Source organism: Hippoglossus hippoglossus, chromosome 16, assembly GCF_009819705.1.
Source record: "Hippoglossus hippoglossus isolate fHipHip1 chromosome 16, fHipHip1.pri, whole genome shotgun sequence".
NCBI classification, from domain to species: Eukaryota; Metazoa; Chordata; class Actinopteri; order Pleuronectiformes; family Pleuronectidae; genus Hippoglossus; species Hippoglossus hippoglossus.
The window spans coordinates 3,367,934-3,390,991 of NC_047166.1; the positions used below are offsets into that span (position 1 = coordinate 3,367,934).

Below are 23,058 nucleotides of genomic sequence, written 5' to 3' on the forward strand. Positions count from 1 at the left end.
AATAACTCTCACAGCGACAGGCAGTGCGTCTCCGATCGCTCCTCAACTGAGACGCTCTCCAGCCCCGTAGCAGCCGCCAGAGAGGAGCTCAGCCCACAGCAGGAAGTGGACAATACCGAGGCTCTGCAGTCAGGTCAGAGGATAAAGCTACAAATTGGCAGAGGAAATGTTGAATTATTTATAGGTTTCTTTAGAGTTATGATTCATCCAGTGAAAAAAGTGCTTTTAATGATATAAAATGGAGAAAAAGCACAGAGCCATTGCACAGTGAAGAAAACCACTTCCCCCAGAAGACTCTTATCAGCAGCAGACAACGTAAACATGCTTTTCCTGAAGGATCCAGACCAATGAAACATGACTTGTTTATGAATTTGGAGGAAGTGGTTGTAAATTCTCTGTTTCTGGATTTCAAAAGATACTAAAATAAAACTACTTGTGTATAAAACTACTATTACTTTGTCATGTTTAGTATAGCTCTTCCTACAGTAAACAGTTTGGGGAGAGTTGTTATTGTTGCCGCTGTGTCTGACTTGCACATATTAAATTCATAAATGAAGTCATATCCTGTCTAATCCAGCCTGCTGTACAGCTCTGACCGAGCTCAGTCTGGATGACACATCTGCTCACCACATTGTGCAGGTAAAGGAAAGCCCCTGATACGTGCACACTCCACCTTCATATCAAATATACAAAACATTGCATCATTCATTTTCTTTTCTCAGGAAAACGGCGTTTACATTATAGCAAAGTTGATATCAGCACAAACGTCTGGAGCAAAGATCACATCATTGCAGGCAGGCTGGTCTCATCAAAATTTCGTAGGAAATGCTACGAAAAGTAATGCACTAGAATTCGTATGAATTCCACGTAATTGTGAGTCAGGAGGCTGGGGACACGTGACCTATGCGCTTCTCTCTCTTCGTGAAAACAAAAAACATGGCGGACATTCATTTTATTCTTTATGGGAAATTAAATATTTTCATAGTTTAAATGTGTTTTTGATCAACTTTGAAGAATTTTATATTTATTTTCATAATCTTCTTTGAGATGGTTTGTATGATATTTTGTTGTTAGTTTTCTTTTATCGGATTTATTTTGTTGTTATGGTTGTTGCTATGGACGCTTCCCTCGCTGCCACCATAGGCCGGCACTCACATATAAGGCAACCGCAGTTTAAAACTCCCAAACCGGGACCATTGTGTTATCGATGCGCATGCCGTTGACGGGTACTTTGTGATGGAATGAGTGAGCGTCCTGGAGCTCTTTGAAAAACTTCTCCTTAGCATTACAGCTAACCGCTAGCATGGGCGTGTTGGTCTGTTCAGCCTCAAGACCATTGGCTAGCAACGGGCATGAAAATGAGTGATTGACAGGCTTGCCTGCCAACAGTGTTGTGCATGAACGAGTTCATTGAACATGAACGATGAACTGAACGGAACTTAATGACAAATAATGAATTTGAACGGTGAACACGTTCATATTATCTGAGGTCTCGCTAAAACGTGACGGAGTGTTTTCCTTCTCCTGAGGAGAGACGCTGTGTAAATCGAACACTTGCAGCATGTCGTTGCTCAGTGCCCGGAAAATGTACTACGTTGCGCACTACGTTACCCATGATTCATCGCACACACATGTAGTCCAAACAAGCAACGTATTCCAAGACAACAGCTCTCGGTCTCAAATAAAAATGGCAAGTGAAAGCAGAGACGCAGACTCAGCGACTACATCCGATGCACCTTATTATTATTTGCGGGATTTTTACAAACTGTCTGATAAAGATTCCGACAGTAAAAATCTCACCTTTCTGTGCAAATTGTGTCGTTCTGCGCTGAAAAAGCAAGTCCGGACGTCAGCCTCATCCGCATCTAATTTAAACCGGCATGTGGAGCTGAAGCATCCAGCTAGCCTAAAAAGTTATCTCCAAGTAATTGAAAGTCAAAAAAAGACCAAGACCCCTGCCAACAGCCCAAATGACCCAAACCACATTGTCTGCAGCCTTCAAGGGTATGAGTTCCCAGCAACAGGTAGACAAACTCGTGCAGGGTATGAATAAATAAACAGGCAAAATTAGCAATAATTAAAAAAAACATTTATTTTAGGAATTGATACATATGAAGTACAGTTTAAGGCAAGGGGTAGTGACGGATAAAGTTTTCTTTAAAAAACAAGTTAAGTCTTTCATTCTCACTTTCCACCTTAAAACTATGAAATGAACTAGTTCATTAAAAAAAACTAACGTCATGATATTAAATAATCGATTAGGTTCGACTAGTTCATCAATGAAATGTTATTATTGTAAGCTATTTTATTTAGTTGCTTTAATGTGGAAGTTGGTGTGTGTTCCTGTTACAAGCAACGGAAGTGGTTATGTACTGCGGAGCAATACACATCTTTCGTGTCCTTCTTCTACTGATGCCTTGCAGTATATGGAAAGATATTACCGGGGGCAATTTACAAAGTATTCCGGTTTGACGGCAAGGAGCGACAAAAGCGTCCATAGCAACCACCTTAGATACGACAGAAACGTGAAAAATCTTCGTAATAACTAACAAACCAAACATCGTATAGGTTCACTGAATGAAAATATTGAAACTGAAACACACATATCTCGCCATAAATATCATCAAAACGCATTTTTATTAAGAAACATTCCTAAAATATAGCATTTTCCACCAAGAATACAGCAATCTCTGCCATCTTGCTTGAGAATATCGATGCAGAGGTCTGCGCAGGCGCACTTGTCGTTTGTAGCGCTGTGCATTTCGTAGGATTCTCTACGTAAATTTGTACAGAACTTTTCGTAAGATATCTTACGAACCGTCTCATGAGACCACATTGTTGCAGGTGAATGGCTTCACGCAGTTTATGTATTAAATTACATTATGATTCAAATCAAGTTATTTTATCATTTTAAATAACATATTTGCAAACCTGTTGGCTTGTTGGCAGTGCTATGCATTTCGGACCCTCCGATTTCTTTTCCGCGTGGAAAGAAACAGGCATCTGTTCAAGAGGGGATGAAGTTCATAAAAAATACTTATTTCATAGTAAAAAGAATATAATCTTTATATCATGTCATATGCGAGTACTTTAAAATTAGCTTGTTTGATATCTGCTCTGGAAAAGAAGCTCCATCAAATGTTCTCCTTCGGCTGTTACGTAATCTTTTCTTTTTCAGACTCTTTCCCACAGACCTCTTCGAGATGTTTATTGATGTTGGCCACTGTGTGCGGGACCTCGCTGCCTATGAAGGACTGCAAACCAAGGTTTCACTCTACACTGTAAGAAAACAGCTTCGGAATTCATTCATCTGTTTGTCCAGCTGCTTTTGGGCTGTAAAATAAAAAAAGAAATATTACTGCGTTTTTTTGGTATAAATAAAACTTTTCAAACCAACAGGGAGGATTGATTACTTCATGTTTTTCTACTTCAGGAAGAGGAATTGGACAATCTGAGAGAGAGCGTCGAGGCTGTGGACCAGAATCGACCCCCCCTCAGGGTCATCAACGGTTACTCTGTACTGGACCACCTGGGCACCGGGGCGTTCGGAAGCGTCTTCAAGGTACGATGAACGTCCTCTAAACTGACAGAATCTGACTCAGCAGCTTTCTCGTGTTCAATATATATTGTTTATGGCCTCGAGCGGCTCACGCGATCTCAGCCAATGTTCTCGCTGACAGGTTCGAAAGCAGAGTGGCCAGAACCTCCTGGCGCTGAAGGAGGTGAATCTGCACAACTCGGTGTTCGGCAAAGACAAGAAGTCCAGAGACAGTAACGTGGAGAAAATCATCTCTGAGCTAACGATCGTCAAAGAGCAGGCACACGTTTTCAACTTGAATCACTGACAGACAATTTAGCAACAAGCTATACGAACAAATACGATCATATTTACTTACAGTCATGTGTATTGTTTTGTTCTTCTTTTCTGGATTCTGAACATCCAGCTGCTTTCAAATTAAGACGATGGCAAAGCTGTTTATTGTTTTCAAAACCTATTAGCAGCTTCAAGATGCTTTTTCAGTTCTTCTTTTGCTCTCGTGTGCTATAGAGGTTATTATTTATAAAAGTGTAGTCGGGCACGCCCCCTAAAAAAGCCAAGCAAAGCGACATTCTCTAGATGCCCTGTAAGCATTTGACCAATCACATCAGAGTAGGCCAGCTAACCAATCAGAGCTGACTGGGCTTCGTTGGGTGGGGGGGGGGGCTTAAAGAGACAGGCCCTAAGACCATGTGTTTCAGACAGAGGCTGAAGAGAGGAGCTGCAGCAATTGACAGGATGAGGAAAGTCACGTGTTTTCTGAACAATAAGAGCATGTAAAGATTTTCAAGTAAAAACACAAATTGAAATGATCTAGTAAATATTACATTGCATGAAGTTTGAGTTGTACACGTTGAGACTGAGGACATTTTTTGGGAAAATAAGGAAGGAAATGTTTTCATGGTTTCACTCTTTTTTTTAAAAAGTATTTTTATTCCACGTGTTTTTCTTTCTCGCCAAAAGCTTCAACTAAACCACCGGCGGTTCAGTCAGAAGAATTACAAACAGACTTAGCATCAGGTACGGTTTTGTGTAAATTCACAGATGTTTATGTTTTGTGTGTTAGTCCAGAGGTGGTGAAGAATGAGCCTTACGGAGAGAAAGCTGATATCTGGGCGTTGGGCTGTATCCTCTACCAGATGGCCACTTTACATCCTCCGTTCTACAGCAGTAACATGCTGTCGCTGGCCAACAAGGCAACGCACACACAGACACACAAACACTTGACAATATTTCTTTGTCTATCGTCAGTTATTGATCTTTTCCTCTTATTCCCTCCTTGTAGATTGTGGAAGCCGACTACGAGCCGGTTGAAGAAGGTGCTTTTTCTGAGAGAGTGACAGACATGATCAGATGGTGGGACTTTTATTTTTTAAATTAATCATACTGACTTCTGTCAGGAACCTGCCGAGGGTGTTTTACACAAGCACGCAAGTTTTATAGAATCCATAAAATAAGGACTTCAGTCTAAGATATAAAAGATTTAATGACTAAATAAATTTAAATGTTATATTTCACTGACACTCATGTTGATCCGCTGGTGATTTACAAGCTTATTTCCTCTGCCAAGGAGGTAATGCTTTCAAACATTAAGCAACTGTGCATGAATCCATAAAATGTCCCAGATCCAGGATTTATTTTGAATCATTAAAAGATGGGGCATTTTTCAGCATTGGCATCAATTTCTCAGTAATGGATCCTGATGTAAAAGAACCAGACATTTTTATGCTGTTGAGATTGTACATTTTGGATAAGATCCAGATAGTAATCGTAGATCCGGGGAAAGAAAATGCTGAATCTGTGATTGTTTGGCCTTGGCGGAGGTACGCTCTATACTGAGTGCCATTTAAACTCAAAGAGTGATTCTACTTAACCTGATTAATTCATCCTAATAAATCATAGTTGTCATAAATTTGTTCTAAATTAAGAGCAATTTGATATCTGTTTCGTTACGGGGTCCAGAGTCCAGATGCAGAGCAGCGGCCGGACGTTGTGGCCGTCAGCTCCAGGATCTGTGACCTCATCATGAAGCTGATGGACGGACTCTACACTTCCCAGAATGTTCTGGAGAGAAGAGCTGAGAGAGACAGGAAACGAGCACAGAAGTATTTTCTGGAGCGGCACACATGCAGGAGGAACTGCTGCCTCTCGAGTCTGTCGCAGGTAATGAAAGGATATCGCTGAGGAAAACTTGGATGGTACCTGAAGGTTTCATATACTTTTCGGATATTATTAGATGTTTTTGGTGAAGGTGAATTAAAGCTGTGCTGCACTGATTTCAGGAAACAGCCTTAATGCAAAGTGAATATCCGATTCCCCGCTCCTCTGCCACCTGCAGTTCAAACCACAGCGAGCGAATAATCTGTCCAGGTGAATCTGTTTCCTGTTTCATTCTGCTGATGTTTTAAAAAACCAACTGGGAGCATTTTAAATTCATCATCACACCATGTTATGAATAATTATGTGTATGTGTGTTCAGAAGAGGCCTCAGATGATGATGCTGAACCGTCTGACACGAAGAACACCACTCCTTCCTCTGAGGGAAAACACTACGGTTAGTTCTCTGGAGTAATCAGAGAGTCATTTATTATTCAGCCAATGTTCACACAGAAAACATGGTATTATTTCCCCATTAAGACGTTTTGACCCTTCACTTATTTGATTGTTGGTTTTGTTTCTGAATGAAGGTCTGACAGTGGCATCCGGTATTATTTCATGTTTCTGAACGATGTCCAAACAGATATAACTTCAACCCTTCGCTATCAATGATACTCAACTCTGTTCCCGCTGATTTGATCTTTTTTCTTTGGTTTTGACTGAAAGCAGTGACGCCCAGTTCCTGTGCTACACCCGACCAAGTTCTACATAGGTAAGTGAAAAAGCTCACATTATCTTATTCTGCACATGTGATCAATGAGGAGGAATTAAGCAGTAAATTATTTTACTTTAACCATGCATGTAAATACGTGTCTTCTAAATAATGGCCACTTGTTGATGCACAATTATCAAGACACACACCAACATTTCTTTTCCAACACTGTTTATTGACGTCTCCTTGCTCACTGGCCTTTTCTCCTCAGTAAGGATTCGGCTGCAGCAAAAACGAGAGCAAGACCAGGTACCTTTTCAGCCTAATGCCAAAACCTAACCCTCTCTTCAATCTCTTGACTATATGAGGATATTTCACAAATAAAACAACAGAAGTTAAGGCAAACGTTTTAAAAGTTTGAAAGTTATTAAATGTCTCTTATAAACAATTGTCTGTCCTGTGTTTGTTCTTGGATCCTAACACAGTGTCAGCAGTGATCTGCGTCTCCCAGAAGAAGCTTCGACAGATTGTCGATCCCAGCCAGAGGCTCCTCGTGCAGCTGCACAAAATTGTCTTTGCACAGCGGCTTCTTCAGTTCAGTTTGCCATGATGAGATCGGGTATTGGCAAATGCACAGGGGGACGGTAGGCCATGTGACTGAGTTGAAGAAGTGGTGTGGGGGTAGAGGGAGAAGGGTCGGAGTGGTCGGCAATGTAGGGGAGGGAGGGTTGTGGCCCTTTCTTTTTCAAGAGCAGAGAATGTTTGATGGGCTCTCTCCCGTTCTGTTTCAAGAGCAGAGAACGTTTGATTGGCTCTCTCCCTTTCTCTTTCAAGAGCAGATGCAATCAGAATGGTTCTCTCCTCCAAGATTGACCTTTGTACTGTTTCCTTATGTAGGGCATCTTCAAGTTGGGCCAGTCTTGCTGTGCTCTCTGACCGATCCTTAGCCTCAAATTTAGCCATGACGTCCTCGTTCATCTGACTCTCTGTGGCTGCTGAGGCTTTCTTTTGGTTCTCGTTTTGTTGTATTTCTCTCAACCTGGTTTTGTACTTCCGGAGTTCCTCTTCAAGCCTGTTGCAAGTGTCTCCGTCTTTCTTGAGCTGCTTTAGAGAAATCTCTCTCTTGTGTTGGACATCTTCAAGTTCACCTTGTAGCCTCATTTTATCCAAAGCCAGTTGGTGATTTTTACAAGTCTGAAGCATCAGCTCTTCTCTGTCCTTCTGCTGCTGGGAGAGGGCAGCTTCCAAATCCTTCTGGAGGTTATCATTTTTGCCTTGCTCCTGTTTGAGTTTCGAGGTCCACTGGTTATCTTGAGCAAGCTGTCTCGTGTGGTCATCCTCAAGTTCACCTCGTAGCCTCTTTCGCTCCAAGGCCAGTTTCTGATTCCTACGAGTCAGACGGATCAGCTCTTCTTTGTCCCTCTGCGGTTGGGAGAGGGCAGCTTCCAAATCCTTCTGGAGTTTGTCGTTTTTTGCTCGCTCCTCTTTGAGGTCTGAGGCCCACTGGTCAACTTTCTCTTGCAGCATGGAAATAATATTGCTCTTGGCTTCAGAACTGTTTTGAAGAGTTTCAGTACTGATGTGAAGGGATTGGATTTCATTGTCTTGTTCATGAAATTTCCGTTTCATCTTAAAAAGTTTCTCATATACATGTTTGAGTTCCTTAATTGATTTCTGTCCTTGATAGATGACCTCACTATTCCCCTTCAGCTCAGCTTTGAATTTCTCGATCAGCCCATCTTTCTCTTTGAGATCAGCTGTCATTTTGCTCATTTGCTTTTGAAGCTTTGCATATCCATGCTGGTGGTCTTTCTCTGATCGCCTAAGATGAGCTATTTGATCTTTTTCAACTTGCTCCTTCTTCAAAGCTTTTGAAAGAGCGTGGTTCTCTTTTCGCTTTTTCCTCCGGGCTTCTTTCATTTCAGTTTGAACTCTTGTTATTCTCAACTCCTTTTCAAGAGCAGCTTTGGCCTTTGTGTCCTTTTGGAGGTCGCTGTGCAGACCATCACAAGAACTTGATTCTTCAAACTGTGAAACATAGAACAATTATTGGTTTGTTGTTCATTCATTTATTCGCCTATTGACATGTTGTTTTTTACTCATATGCTTATGTAGCCAAACAAAATTAATTATTCATTTATAATAATTAATTAATTATAAAAATGCAGTCAGCGTTACTGAAAGCGAGTCAATAATAGTTCAAATATTAGATGTTACACAAGATGTAATTATTATTACAATTATTTTGTGTATATGTGGTGTGTACCTATATACACACTTACCTCCTCATAATTGGGGGTGTAGCACTCCTCCTCAATTACTTCCTGGATCTTCTCCTCTATCCCCTCCTCTTTCTCCTTCTCTTTCTCCTTCTGTATCTCCCCCTCTATCTCCTCTGTCCCCTCCTGTATCTCCTCCTGCATCCAGTCCTTTATCTCCTCCTCTATCTGCTGGGGGGTGGAGCACTCATTCTCCTCCTCAACCTCACACAGAAAGTCCAGGTCCTCCACGAAAAAAACGTTCCTCGTCTCCATCACTGTCAATTTCTTTAGCTTTTAAAAAAGAAAAACTTGACTTGCCAATGGTTGAATTCGCTTTGATAAAACTTTGTATCCACCAACCAAATGTATTGTGACCATTCTTCTTCTGTTCTTTGTTTGGTTTGGCCAAGAGTAGCAGAGTGCTATGATGTCCTACATTCAAAGAAGAAGGTGAAAGGACTGTTCCATCAAAGGACACTGTGATGTCACCAATCCAAATTTTGAACTTCTTCTCATGTCGTTCACTCATCCATTTCTTTTTTTTGCCAATTTATTAAAGGAACAGTTCAAAAGTTTGGGACATGTGCTAATTTGCTAAACTAGTACTTATATTTAAAATATTCCTGTCATGTAATCAAGAATGATTAAATATGTGATTCAGACAATATGCTGGTTGTTTCAGTTCTATGTGTATCATTCTGTGAACATCATTTAATTTCCACTTCATGGTCACGATTTCCTGTTCAACTGCTTCTTCACAGGGGATCATAGAGGAGCTGCTGGAGGAGAGCAGCTCCTACCAAGCACCGAACAGCAGGTGAGGCACATGTGGGACTTTTACACTGAAGTGTACAAAACATGCGTGAACCCGAAATAATTCCTGTGTTTTGTGTCCATCGTAGGGTCGAAGAGAAAAGAAACGACCATCGTCCACATTCATCCTCATAACTGTTATTTCAGCAAGGCAACATTTGCTTCGGCCTGAGTTCACAGAAATACTAAATGTTCCACAGTAAAATAATCAAATGTATTTAAAATGTATATAAGTTAACATGTTAACCTATGAAATTCATAAGACGTGTACTCGTTTGTACTTGATAACTTTATGTTTCTGTCACCACTCTCCTCATTGACTCTCAGGCTTTGACTACTCGTACAACTGTGATGTGACTGTGCTGATATTCAAGGAGAATGTATGATGTTATACTTGTACTGTACATTCATGTGGTTGTAAAGGTTGTTGTTTAGTGTTTTTCTCTTTATGTGAACCGGCAGCTTCACTAGAAAAACCACTGACTTCACAGACTCCACCATCCAGAGCTTTTTATCCAGAGCTTCAGCTTGTGGGAAACTTTCAGGTTTTTCTGAGTTTAGTGCTTTAAAGTCTCAGGAGCAAAACCTCCGGTGGTTTGACTGTTTTAACTCGTTTTTAGTTTCCTCTCTCACTTCACTTTCAAAGAGCTGATAAGACACCGAGCATCTGTTCAGTTCAACATCACTTTTCATAAATCAGACGTGAGAAACCAGCCCAAATGTTTTTCCACTTGACTTTCATTCACATGTGCTCCCGAAATACTTATTTTCAAAATAAAGGTCATCTAAAATGTACGTTTCTATTTTGTATGTTTTCGTTGTCATTTTAAAGCTGAAAGAAGAGAAAAGATAAAGGACAGACACAAAAAGTTTGAAATTAAAGGTTGATGTGGAGCAGAGAGAGAGCGAGAGAGAGCGAGAGAGAGAGAGAGCGAGGTTGGCGTCCGCTGATCTATATAACGTGGGACTGTGAGATGTGATCAGGAGACACACATGAACAAAAAGCTCACATCTCATTCCTCTCCCCCTTTTAGATTCAAACAAGTTAGCATTGACGAGCGGGTTTCGAACCCAACGTACGACGCCCGGTTAGCTACACACATCGTGGAGTGTGTGGCCCTTACGCAGTGTTCACGCGGAGTTTGGTCACTTAACACACGTTAAAACACACAAAAATAAGAATCGAATGAGGCGAAGGCAGGAAATGACACCGCCGATGCTAGCGGCTAGCCAGCTAGCTAGCAGGCGACGCATCGGGAGTGGTGGCGCACGACTGGGCATTGGTTGCTCGGACAACTGCACAAGCTCCAGCCGCGGCGGAGCCACTTATCTGTATCTGTATTATCCGGTATTATTTCGTGTTTCTGAACGATGTCCAAACAGATATAACTTCAACCCTTCGCTATCAATGATACTCAACTCTGTTCCCGCTGATTTGATCTTTTTTCTTTGGTTTTGACTGAAAGCAGTGACGCCCAGTTCCTGTGCTACACCCGACCAAGTTCTACATAGGTAAGTGAAAAAGCTCACATTATCTTATTCTGCACATGTGGTCAATGAGGAGGAATTAAGCAGTAAATTATTTTACTTTAACCATGCATGTAAAAACGTGTCTTCTAAATAATGGCCACTTGTTGATGCACAATTATCAAGACACACACCAACATTTCTTTTCCAACACTGTTTATTGACGTCTCCTTGCTCACTGGCCTTTTCTCCTCAGTAAGGATTCGGCTGCAGCAAGAACGAGAGCAAGACCAGGTACCTTTTCAGCCTAATGCCAAAACCTAACCCTCTCTTCAATCTCTTGACTATATGAGGATATTTCACAAATAAAACAACAGAAGTTAAGGCAAACGTTTTAAAAGTTTGAAAGTTATTAAATGTCTCTTATAAACAATTGTCTGTCCTGTGTTTGTTCTTGGATCCTAACACAGTGTCAGCAGGGATCTGCGTCTCCCAGAAGAAGCTTCGACAGATTGTCGATCCCAGCCAGAGGCTCCTCGTGCAGCTGCACAAAATTGTCTTTGCACAGCGGCTTCTTCAGTTCAGTTTGCCATGATAATATTGGGTATTGGCAAATGCACAGGGGGACGGTAGGCCATGTGACTGAGTTGAAGAAGTGGTGTGGGGGTAGAGGGAGAAGGGTCGGAGGGGTCGGCAATGTAGGGGAGGGAGGGTTGTGGCCCTTTCTTTTTCAAGAGCAGAGAACGTTTGATGGGCTCTCTCCCTTTCTCTTTCAAGAGCAGAGAACGTTTGATTGGCTCTCTCCCTTTCTCTTTCAAGAGCAGATGCAATCAGAATGGTTCTCTCCTCCAAGATTGACCTTTGTACTGTTTCCTTATGTAGGGCATCTTCAAGTTGGGCCAGTCTTGCTGTGCTCTCTGACCGATCCTTGGCCTCAAATTTAGCCATGATGTCCTCGTTCATCTGACTCTCTGTGGCTGCTGAGGCTTTCTTTAGGTTCTCGTTTTGTTTTATTTCTCTCAATAACCTGGTTTTGTACATCCGGAGTTCCTCTTCAAGCCTGCTGCAAGTGTCTCTGTCTTTCTTGGGCTGGTTTAGAGAAATCTCTCTCTTGTGTTGGACATCTTCAATTTCACCTTGTAGCCTCATTTTATCCAAAGCCAGTTGGTGATTTTTACAAGTCTGAAGCATCAGCTCTTCTCTGTCCTTCTGCTGCTGGGAGAGGGCAGCTTCCAAATCCTTCTGGAGGTTATCATTTTTGCCTTGCTCCTGTTTGAGTTTCGAGGTCCACTGGTTATCTTGAGCAAGCTGTCTCGTGTGGTCATCCTCAAGTTCACCTCGTAGCCTCTTTTGCTCCAAGGCCAGTTTCTGATTCCTACGAGTCAGATGGATCAGCTCTTCTTTGTCCCTCTGCGGTTGGGAGAGGGCAGCTTCCAAATCCTTCTGGAGTTTGTCGTTTTTTGCTCGCTCCTCTTTGAGGTCTGAGGCCCACTGGTCAACTTTCTCTTGCAGCATGGAAATAATATTGCTCTTGGCTTCATTACTGTTTTGAAGAGTTTTAGTACTGATGTGAAGGGATTGGATTTCATTGTCTTGTTCATGAAATTTCCGTTTCATCTTAAAAAGTTTCTCATATACATGTTTGAGTTCCTTAATTGATTTCTGTCCTTGATAGATGACCTCACTATTCCCCTTCAGCTCAGCTTTGAATTTCTCGATCAGCCCATCTTTCTCTTTGAGATCAGCTGTCATTTTGCTCATTTGCTTTTGAAGCTTTGCATATCCATGCTGGTGGTCTTTCTCTGATCGCCTAAGATGAGCTATTTGATCTTTTTCAACTTGCTCCTTCTTCAAAGCTTTTGAAAGAGCGTGGTTCTCGTTTCGCTTTTTCCTCCGGGCTTCTTTCATTTCAGTTTTAACTCTTGTTATTCTCAACTCCTTTTCAAGAGCAGCTTTGGCCTCTAGGTCCTTTTGGAGGTCGCTGTGCAGACCATCACAAGAACTTGATTCTTCAAACTGTGAAACATAGAACAATTATTGGTTTGTTGTTCATTCATTTATTCGCCTATTGACATGTTGTTTTTTACTCATATGCTTATGTAGCCAAACAAAATTAATTATTCATTTATAATAATTAATTAATTATAAAAATGCAGTCAGCGTTACTGAAAGCGAGTCAATAATAGTTCAAATATTAGATGTTACACAAGATGTAATTATTATTACAATTATTTTGTGTATATGTGGTGTGTACCTATATACACACTTACCTCCTCATAATTGGGGGTGTAGCACTCCTCCTCAATTACTTCCTGGATCTTCTCCTCTATCCCCTCCTCTTTCTCCTTCTGTATCTCCCCCTCTATCTCCTCTGTCTCCTCCTCTGTCCCCTCCTGTATCTCCTCCTGCATCCAGTCCTTTATCTCCTCCTTTACCTCCTTGGGGTTGGAGCAATCAATCTCCTCCTCAACCTCTTCAGCAGAAATTGTTTCACGAGTTTTCATTGAGACAAGCTCAAAGTCCAGCAAAAATGTTTTTCTCATCTCCATCACCTCCTCGATCTCCTCCTCAATCTCCTCCTGGATCTCCTCCTCTGTCTCCTCCTCTATCCCCCACTCTATCCCCTCCTCTATCTCCTTCTCTTTCTCCCCCTCTATCTCCTCTTGTATCTCCTCCTCTGTCTCCTCCTCTGTCCCCTCCTGTATCTCCTCCTGCATCCAGTCCTTTATCTCCTCCTCTATCTGCTGGGGGGTGGAGCACTCATTCTCCTCCTCAACCTCACACAGAAAGTCCAGGTCCTCCACGAAAAAAAACGTTCCTCGTCTCCATCACTGTCAATTTCTTTAGCTTTTAAAAAAGAAAAACTTGACTTGCCAATGGTTGAATTCGCTTTGATAAAACTTTGTATCCACCAACCAAATGTATTGTGACCATTCTTCTTCTGTTCTTTGTTTGGTTTGGCCAAGAGTAGCAGAGTGCTATGATGTCCTACATTAAAAGAAGAAGGTGAAAGGACTGTTCCATCAAAGGACACTGTGATGTCACCAATCCAAATTTTGAACTTCTTCTCATGTCGTTCACTCCTCCATTTCTTTTTTTTGCCAATTTATTAAAGGAACAGTTCAAAAGTTTGGGACATGTGCTAATTTGCTTAACCAGTACTTAAAATAAAATATTCCTGTCATGTAATCAAGAATGATTAAATATGTGATTCAGACAATATGCTGGTTGTTTCAGTTCTATGTGTATCATTCTGTGAACATCATTTAATTTCCACTTCATGGTCACGATTTCCTGTTCAACTGCTTCTTCACAGGGGATCATAGAGGAGCTGCTGGAGGAGAGCAGCTCCTACCAAGCACCGAACAGCAGGTGAGGCACATGTGGGACTTTTACACTGAAGTGTACAAAACATGCGTGAACTCGAAATAATTCCTGTGTTTTGTGTCCATCGTAGGGTCGAAGAGAAAAGAAACGACCATCGTCCACATTCATCCTCATAACTGTTATTTCAGCAAGGCAACATTTGCTTCGGCCTGAGTTCACAGAAATACTAAATGTTCCACAGTAAAATAATCAAATGTATTTAAAATGTATATAAGTTAACATGTTAACCTATGAAATTCATAAGACGTGTACTCGTTTGTACTTGATAACTTTATGTTTCTGTCACCACTCTCCTCATTGACTCTCAGGCTTTGACTACTCGTACAACTGTGATGTGACTGTGCTGATATTCAAGGAGAATGTATGATATTATACTTGTACTGTACATTCATGTGGTTGTAAAGGTTGTTGTTTAGTGTTTTTCTATTTATGTGAACCGGCAGCTTCACTAGAAAAACCACTGACTTCACAGACTCCACCATCCAGAGCTTTTTATCCAGAGCTTCAGCTTGTGGGAAACTTTCAGGTTTTTCAGGTTTTTCTGAGTTTAGTGCTTTAAAGTCTCAGGAGCAAAACCTCCGGTGGTTTGACTGTTTTAACTCGTTTTTAGTTTCCTCTCTCACTTCACTTTCAAAGAGCTGATAAGACACCGAGCATCTGTTCAGTTCAACATCACTTTTCATAAATCAGACGTGAGAAACCAGCCCAAATGTTTTTCCACTTGACTTTCATTCACATGTGCTCCCGACATACTTATTTTCAAAATAAAGGTCATCTAAAATGTACGTTTCTGTTTTGTATATTTTCGTTGTCATTTTAAAGCTGAAAGAAGAGAAAAGATAAAGGACAGACACAAAAAGTTTGAAATTAAAGGTTGATGTGGAGCAGAGAGAGAGAGAGAGAGAGAGAGAGAGAGCGAGGTTGGGGACCGCTGATCTATATAACGTGGGACTGTGAGATGTGATCAGGAGACACACATGAACAAAAAGCTCACATCTCATTCCTCTCCCCCTTTTAGATTCAAACAAGTTAGCATTGACGAGCGGGTTTCGAACCCAACGTACGACGCCCGGTTAGCTACACGCATCGTGGAGTGTGTGGCCCTTACGTGGTGTTCACGCGGAGTTTGGTCACTTAACACACGTTAAAACACAAAAAAATAAGAATCGAACGAACGTGGTGAAGGCAGGAAATGACACCGCCGAAGCTAGCGGCTAGCCAGCTAGCTAGCAGGCGACGCATCGGGAGTGGAGGCGCACGACTGGGCGTTGGTTGCTCGGACAACTGCACAAGCTCCAGCCGCGGCGGAGCCACTTATCTGTATCTGTATTATCCGGTATTATTTCGTGTTTCTGAACGATGTCCAAACAGATATAACTTCAACCCTTCGCTATCAATGATACTCAACTCTGTTCCCGCTGATTTGATCTTTTTTCTTTGGTTTTGACTGAAAGCAGTGACGCCCAGTTCCTGTGCTACACCCGACCAAGTTCTACAGAGGTAAGTGAAAAAGCTCACATTATCTTATTCTGCACATGTGATCAATGAGGAGGAATTAAGCAGTAAATTATTTTACTTTAACCATGCATGTAAAAACGTGTCTTCTAAATAATGGCCAAGACACACACCAACATTTCTTTTCCAACACTGTTTATTTACGTCTCCTTGCTCACTGGCCTTTTCTCCTCAGTAAGGATTCGGCTGCAGCAAGAACGAGAGCAAGACCAGGTACCTTTTCAGCCTAATGCCAAAACCTATCCCCCTCTTCAATCTCTTGACTATATGAGGATATTTCACAAATAAAACAACAGAAGTTAAGGCAAACGTTTTAAAAGTTTGAAAGTTATTAAATGTCTCTTATAAACAATTGTCTGTCCTGTGTTTGTTCTTGGATCCTAACACAGTGTCAGCAGGGATCTGCGTCTCCCAGAAGAAGCTTCGACAGATCGTCGATCCCAGCCAGAGGCTCCTCGTGCAGCTGCACAAAATTGTCTACATCTCTCAAGTACTGTAACGCACAGTTTTTGGTCTAGAGAAATCCTTGCGATTCAAATGATTATCTCACTCCTTGGTCCAGTAGAAATACTCATAGTGATCTGCCTGCAAACGGGCTCTTGTGTTGGTATTAAACTGGGTTATCTCATCCCCAGCTTCCACCAGCTCCGCACCATAACATCAGACGTCGAGTCGTCGAAAGATTTAAAAAGTCTCTGTTCCACTATGGAAGCGATCCGTACAACCTAAAGGTGGAGCTGAGCAAGGTTTGTACTGTCGCCTTTCAATTCACTTGTTCATTGAGTGATGATGTGGAAATATCCAGGTGCACCTGCGTAAATTCAGTACCGTGGATCACTGAAGAGGTGAAAATAAGGAATTTCCTGTAATTCTTTTCTCACTCGCAGCTTGGCACTGCTTGAATCCAGGCTTCACTGTCTATTCCGGGTCCATAATGAGGTTTTGGTTCATAGTGAAATGTCCCAAAAACGCTTCATTCAAACTTTGCACAGCGGCTTCTTCAGTTCAGTTTGCCATGATGATATCGGCTATTGGCAAATGCACAGGGAGACGGTAGGCCATATGACTGAGTTGAAGAAGTGGTGTGGGGGTAGAGGGAGAAGGGTCGGAGGGGTCGGCAATGTAGGGGAGGGAGGGTTGATGGGTTCGAGTCGGGGTTGGGCTTAGGGCAAGGTTTAAGTTTAGCGCAGGGATCAGGTTTGGGGAGGGTTAAAAGGAGTGATGTCCTATCTGGGTTCAGCTGAGGTTGGTTGCTCTGGAGGTTGGTGGGAGGTATACGCAGCTCATGGAAATTAGAATTCATTTCTTTATGCTTCCTCCCAAGATCTGTGTGTTGCCCCTGCAGGTTGTGTTGAGCATTTGTTGTCTCGCCCAAAGCACGTTGCTGCTCATTCAGCCTGACCTCATCGGGCTGTCTGAGCTGAAACTTTGTCTGCTCTTTTTTCTGCTTCGTCAAAGCTTCCTTGAGCTCAACATGGTACTTCTCGCATGTGGCCCTTTCTTTTTCAAGTGCAGAGGAAGTTGGATTGGCTCTCTCCCGTTGTCTTTCAAGAGCAGAGAACGTTTGATGGGCTCTCTCCCGTTCTCTTTCAAGAGCAGAGAACGTTTGATTGGCTCTCTCCCTTTCTCTTTCAAGAGCAGATGCAATCAGAATGGTTCTCTCCTCCAAGATTGACCTTTGTACTGTTTCCTTATGTAGGGCATCTTCAAGTTGGGCCAGTCTTGCTGTGCTCTCTGACCGATCCTTAGCCTCAAATTTAGACATGAGGTCCTTGTTCATCTGACTCTCTGTGGCTGCTGAGGCTTTCTTTAGGTTCTCGTTTTGTTTTATTTCTCTCAATAACCTGGTTTTGTACATCCGGAGTTCCTCTTCAAGCCTGTTGCAAGTGTCTCCGTCTTTCTTGAGCTGGTTTAGAGAAATCTCTCTCTTGTGTTGGACATCTTCAAGTTCACCTTGTAGCCTCTTTTTATCCAAAGCCAGTTGGTGATTTTTACAAGTCTGAAGCATCAGCTCTTCTTTGTCCTTCTGCTGCTGGGAGAGGGCAGCTTCCAAATCCTTCTGGACTTTATCGTTTTTGCCTTGCTCCTGTTTGAGTTTCAAGGTCCACTGGTTATCTTGAGCAAGCTGTCTTGTGTGGTCATCCTCAAGTTCACCTCGTAGCCTCTTTCGCTCCAAGGCCAGTTTCTGATTCTTACGAGTCAGACGGATCAGCTCTTCTTTGTCCCTCTGCGGTTGGGAGCGGGCAGCTTCCAAATCCTTCTGGAGTTTGTAGTTTTTTGCTCGCTCCTCTTTGAGGTCTGAGGCCCACTGGTCAACTTTCTCTTGCAGCATGGAAATAATATTGCTCTTGGCTTCAGAACTGTTTTGAAGAGTTTTAGTACTGATGTGACGGGATTGGATTTCATCGTCTTGTTCATGAAATTTCCGTTTCATCTTAAAAAGTTTCTCATATACCTGTTTGAGTTCCTTAATTGATTTCTGTCCTTGATAGATGACCTCACTATTCCCCTTCAGCTCAGCTTTGAATTTCTTGATCAGCCCATCTTTCTCTTTGAGATCAGCTGTCATTTTGCTCATTTGCTTTTGAAGCTTTGCATATCCATGCTGGTGGTCTTTCTCTGATCGCCTAAGATGAGCTATTTGATCTTTTTCAACTTGCTCCTTCTTCAAAGCTTTTGAAAGAGCGTGGTTCTCTTTTCGCTTTGTCCTCCGGGCTTCTTTCATTTCAGTTTTAACTTTTGTAATTCTCAATTCCTTTTCAAGAGCAGCTTTGGCCTCTTGGTCCTTTTGGAGGTCGCTGTGCAGACCATCACAAGAACTTGATTCTTCAAACTGTGAAACATAGAACAATTATTGGTTTGTTGTTCATTCATTTATTCGCCTATTGACATGTTGTTTTTTACTCATATGCTTATGTAGCCAAACAAAATTAATTATTCATTTATAATAATTAATTAATTATAAAAATGCAGTCAGCGTTACTGAAAGCGAGTCAATAATAGTTCAAATATTAGATGTTACACAAGATGTAATTATTATTACAATTATTTTGTGTATATGTGGTGTGTACCTATATACACACTTACCTCCTCATAATTGGGGGTGTAGCACTCCTCAATTACTTCCTGGATCTTCTCCTCTATCCCCTCCTCTTTCTCCTTCTCTTTCTCCTTCTGTATCTCCCCCTCTATCTCCTCTGTCCCCTCCTGTATCTCCTCCTGCATCCAGTCCTTTATCTCCTCCTCTATCTGCTGGGGGGTGGAGCACTCATTCTCCTCCTCAACCTCACACAGAAAGTCCAGGTCCTCCACGAAAAAAACGTTCCTCGTCTCCATCACTGTCAATTTCTTTAGCTTTTAAAAAAGAAAAACTTGACTTGCCAATGGTTGAATTCGCTTTGATAAAAATTTGTATCCACCAACCAAATGTATTGTGACTATTCTTCTTCTGTTCTTTGTTTGGTTTGACCAAGAGTAGCAGAGTGCTATGATGTCCTACATTCAAAGAAGAAGGTGAAAGGACTGTTCCATCAAAGGACACTGTGATGTCACCAATCCAAATTTTGAACTTCTTCTCATGTCGTTCACTCATCCATTTCTTTTTTTTTGCCAATTTATTAAAGGAACAGTTCAAAAGTTTGGGACATGTGCTAATTTGCTAAACTAGTACTTATATTTAAAATATTCCTGTCATGTAATCAAGAATGATTAAATATGTGCTTCAGACAATATGCTGGTTGTTTCAGTTCTATGTGTATCATTCTGTGAACATCATTTAATTTCCACTTCATGGTCACGATTTCCTGTTCAACTGTTTCTTCACAGGGGATCATAGAGGAGCTGCTGGAGGAGAGCAGCTTCTACCAAGCACCGAACAGCAGGTGAGGCACATGTGGGACTTTTACACTGAAGTGTACAAAACATGCGTGAACTCGAAATAATTCCTGTGTTTTGTGTCCATCGTAGGGTCGAAGAGAAAAGAAACGACCATCGTCCACATTCATCCTCATAACTGTTATTTCAGCAAGGCAACATTTGCTTCGGCCTGAGTTCACAGAAATACTAAATGTTCCACAGTAAAATAATCAAATGTATTTAAAATGTATATAAGTTAACATGTTAACCTATGAAATTCATAAGACGTGTACTCGTTTGTACTTGATAACTTTATGTTTCTGTCACCACTCTCCTCATTGACTCTCAGGCTTTGACTACTCGTACAATTGTGATGTGACTGTGCTGATATTCAAGGAGAATGTATGATATTATACTTGTACTGTACATTCATGTGGTTGTAAAGGTTGTTGTTTACTGTTTTTCTATTTATGTGAACCGGCAGCTTCACTAGAAAAACCACTGACTTCACAGACTCCACCATCCAGAGCTTTTTATCCAGAGCTTCAGCTTGTGGGAAACTTTCAGGTTTTTCAGGTTTTTCTGAGTTTAGTGCTTTAAAGTCTCAGGAGCAAAACCTCCGGTGGTTTGACTGTTTTAACTCGTTTTTAGTTTCCTCTCTCACTTCACTTTCAAAGAGCTGATAAGACACCGAGCATCTGTTCAGTTCAACATCGCTTTTCATAAATCAGACGTGAGAAACCAGCCCAAATGTTTTTCCACTTGACTTTCATTCACATGTGCTCCCGAAATACTTATTTTCAAAATAAAGGTCATCTAAAATGTACGTTTCTGTTTTGTATGTTTTCGTTGTCATTTTAAAGCTGAAAGAAGAGAAAAGATAAAGGACAGACACAAAAAGTTTGAAATTAAAGGTTGATGTGGAGCAGAGAGAGAGAGAGAGAGAGAGAGAGCGAGAGAGCGACGTTGGGGACCGCTGATCTATATAACGTGGGACTGTGAGATGTGATCAGGAGACACACATGAACAAAAAGCTTACATCTCATTCCTCTCCCCCTTTTAGATTCAAACAAGTTAGCATTGACGAGCGGGTTTCGAACCCAACGTACGACGCCCGGTTAGCTACACGCATCGTGGAGTGTGTGGCCCTTACGCGGTGTTCACGCGGAGTTTGGTCACTTAACACACGTTAAAACACAAAAAAATAAGAATCGAATGAGGCGAAGGCAGGAAATGACACCGCCGATGCTAGCGGCTAGCCAGCTAGCTAGCAGGCGACGCATCGGGAGTGGAGGCGCACGACTGGGCGTTGGTTGCTCAGACAACTGCACAAGCTCCAGCCGCGGCGGAGCCACTTATCTGTATCTGTATTATCCGGTATTATTTCGTGTTTCTGAACGATGTCCAAACAGATATAACTTCAACCCTTCGCTATCAATGATACTCAACTCTGTTCCCGCTGATTTGATCTTTTTTCTTTGGTTTTGACTGAAAGCAGTGACACCCAGTTCCTGTGCTACACCCGACCAAGTTCTACATAGGTAAGTGAAAAAGCTCACATTATCTTATTCTGCACATGTGATCAATGAGGAGGAATTAAGCAGTAAATTATTTTACTTTAACCATGCATGTAAAAACGTGTCTTCTAAATAATGGCCACTTGTTGATGCACAATTATCAAGACACACACCAACATTTCTTTTCCAACACTGTTTATTGACGTCTCCTTGCTCACTGGCCTTTTCTCCTCAGTAAGGATTCGGCTGAAGCAAGAACGAGAGCAAGACCAGGTACCTTTTCAGCCTAATGCCAAAACCTATCCCCCTCTTCAATCTCTTGACTATATGAGGATATTTCACAAATAAAACAACAGAAGTTAAGGCAAACGTTTTAAAAGTTTGAAAGTTATTAAATGTCTCTTATAAACAATTGTCTGTCCTGTGTTTGTTCTTGGATCCTAACACAGTGTCAGCAGTGATCTGCGTCTCCCAGAAGAAGCTTCGACAGATTGTCGATCCCAGCCAGAGGCTCCTCGTGCAGCTGCACAAAATTGTCTTTGCACAGCGGCTTCTTCAGTTCAGTTTGCCATGATAATATTGGGTATTGGCAAATGCACAGGGGGACGGTAGGCCATGTGACTGAGTTGAAGAAGTGGTGTGGGGGTAGAGGGAGAAGGGTCGGAGTGGTCGGCAATGTAGGGGAGGGAGGGTTGTGGCCCTTTCTTTTTCAAGAGCAGAGAACGTTTGATGGGCTCTCTCCCGTTCTCTTTCAAGAGCAGAGAACGTTTGATTGGCTCTCTCCCTTTCTCTTTCAAGAGCAGATGCAATCAGAATGGTTCTCTCCTCCAAGATTGACCTTTGTACTGTTTCCTTATGTAGGGCATCTTCAAGTTGGGCCAGTCTTGCTGTGCTCTCTGACCGATCCTTAGCCTCAAATTTAGCCATGACGTCCTCGTTCATCTGACTCTCTGTGGCTGCTGAGGCTTTCTTTAGGTTCTCGTTTTGTTTTATTTCTCTCAATAACCTGGTTTTGTACATCCGGAGTTCCTCTTCAAGCCTGTTGCAAGTGTCTCTGTCTTTCTTGGGCTGGTTTAGAGAAATCTCTCTCTTGTGTTGGACATCTTCAAGTTCACCTTGTAGCCTCTTTTTATCCAAAGCCAGTTGGTGATTTTTACAAGTCTGAAGCATCAGCTCTTCTTTGTCCTTCTGCTGCTGGGAGAGGGCAGCTTCCAAATCCTTCTGGACTTTATTGTTTTTGCCTTGCTCCTGTTTGAGTTTCAAGGTCCACTGGTTATCTTGAGCAAGCTGTCTTGTGTGGTCATCCTCAAGTTCACCTCGTAGCCTCTTTTGCTCCAAGGCCAGTTTCTGATTCCTACGAGTCAGATGGATCAGCTCTTCTTTGTCCCTCTGCGTTTGGGAGAGGGCAGCTTCCAAATCCTTCTGGAGTTTGTCGTTTTTTGCTCGCTCCTCTTTGAGGTCTGAGGCCCACTGGTCAACTTTCTCTTGCAGCATGGAAATAATATTGCTCTTGGCTTCAGAACTGTTTTGAAGAGTTTTAGTACTGATGTGAAGGGATTGGATTTCATTGTCTTGTTCAAGAAATTTCCGTTTCATCTTAAAAAGTGTCTCATATACATGTTTGAGTTCCTTAATTGATTTCTGTCCTTGATAGATGACCTCACTATTCCCCTTCAGCTCAGCTTTGAATTTCTCGATCAGCCCATCTTTCTCTTTGAGATCAGCTGTCATTTTGCTCATTTGCTTTTGAAGCTTTGCATATCCATGCTGGTGGTCTTTCTCTGATCGCCTAAGATGAGCTATTCGATCTTTTTCAACTTGCTCCTTCTTCAAAGCTTTTGAAAGAGCGTGGTTCTCTTTTCGCTTTGTCCTCCGGGCTTCTTTCATTTCAGTTTT

The 23,058-nt window shown here is 41.9% G+C and overlaps 1 protein-coding gene across 1 annotated transcript; it reads left to right on the forward strand.

Annotated features, from left to right (window-relative positions):
- On the forward strand, positions 1 to 16,754 carry LOC117776306 (serine/threonine-protein kinase Nek10-like; the record flags this gene model as incomplete). The annotated part of the gene is made up of 19 exons (XM_034610123.1): positions 1 to 133; positions 578 to 639; positions 723 to 794; positions 2,950 to 3,012; positions 3,177 to 3,281; positions 3,434 to 3,562; positions 3,681 to 3,836; positions 4,483 to 4,734; positions 4,824 to 4,897; positions 5,497 to 5,701; positions 5,821 to 5,908; positions 6,365 to 6,407; positions 11,145 to 11,182; positions 11,359 to 11,426; positions 14,205 to 14,260; positions 15,294 to 15,347; positions 15,966 to 16,003; positions 16,180 to 16,280; positions 16,426 to 16,754. Coding segments are annotated over 19 exons (1,971 nt in total), but the record flags the coding sequence as incomplete, so codon positions are not given.
- Positions 16,755 to 23,058: the final 6,304 nt, after the last annotated feature.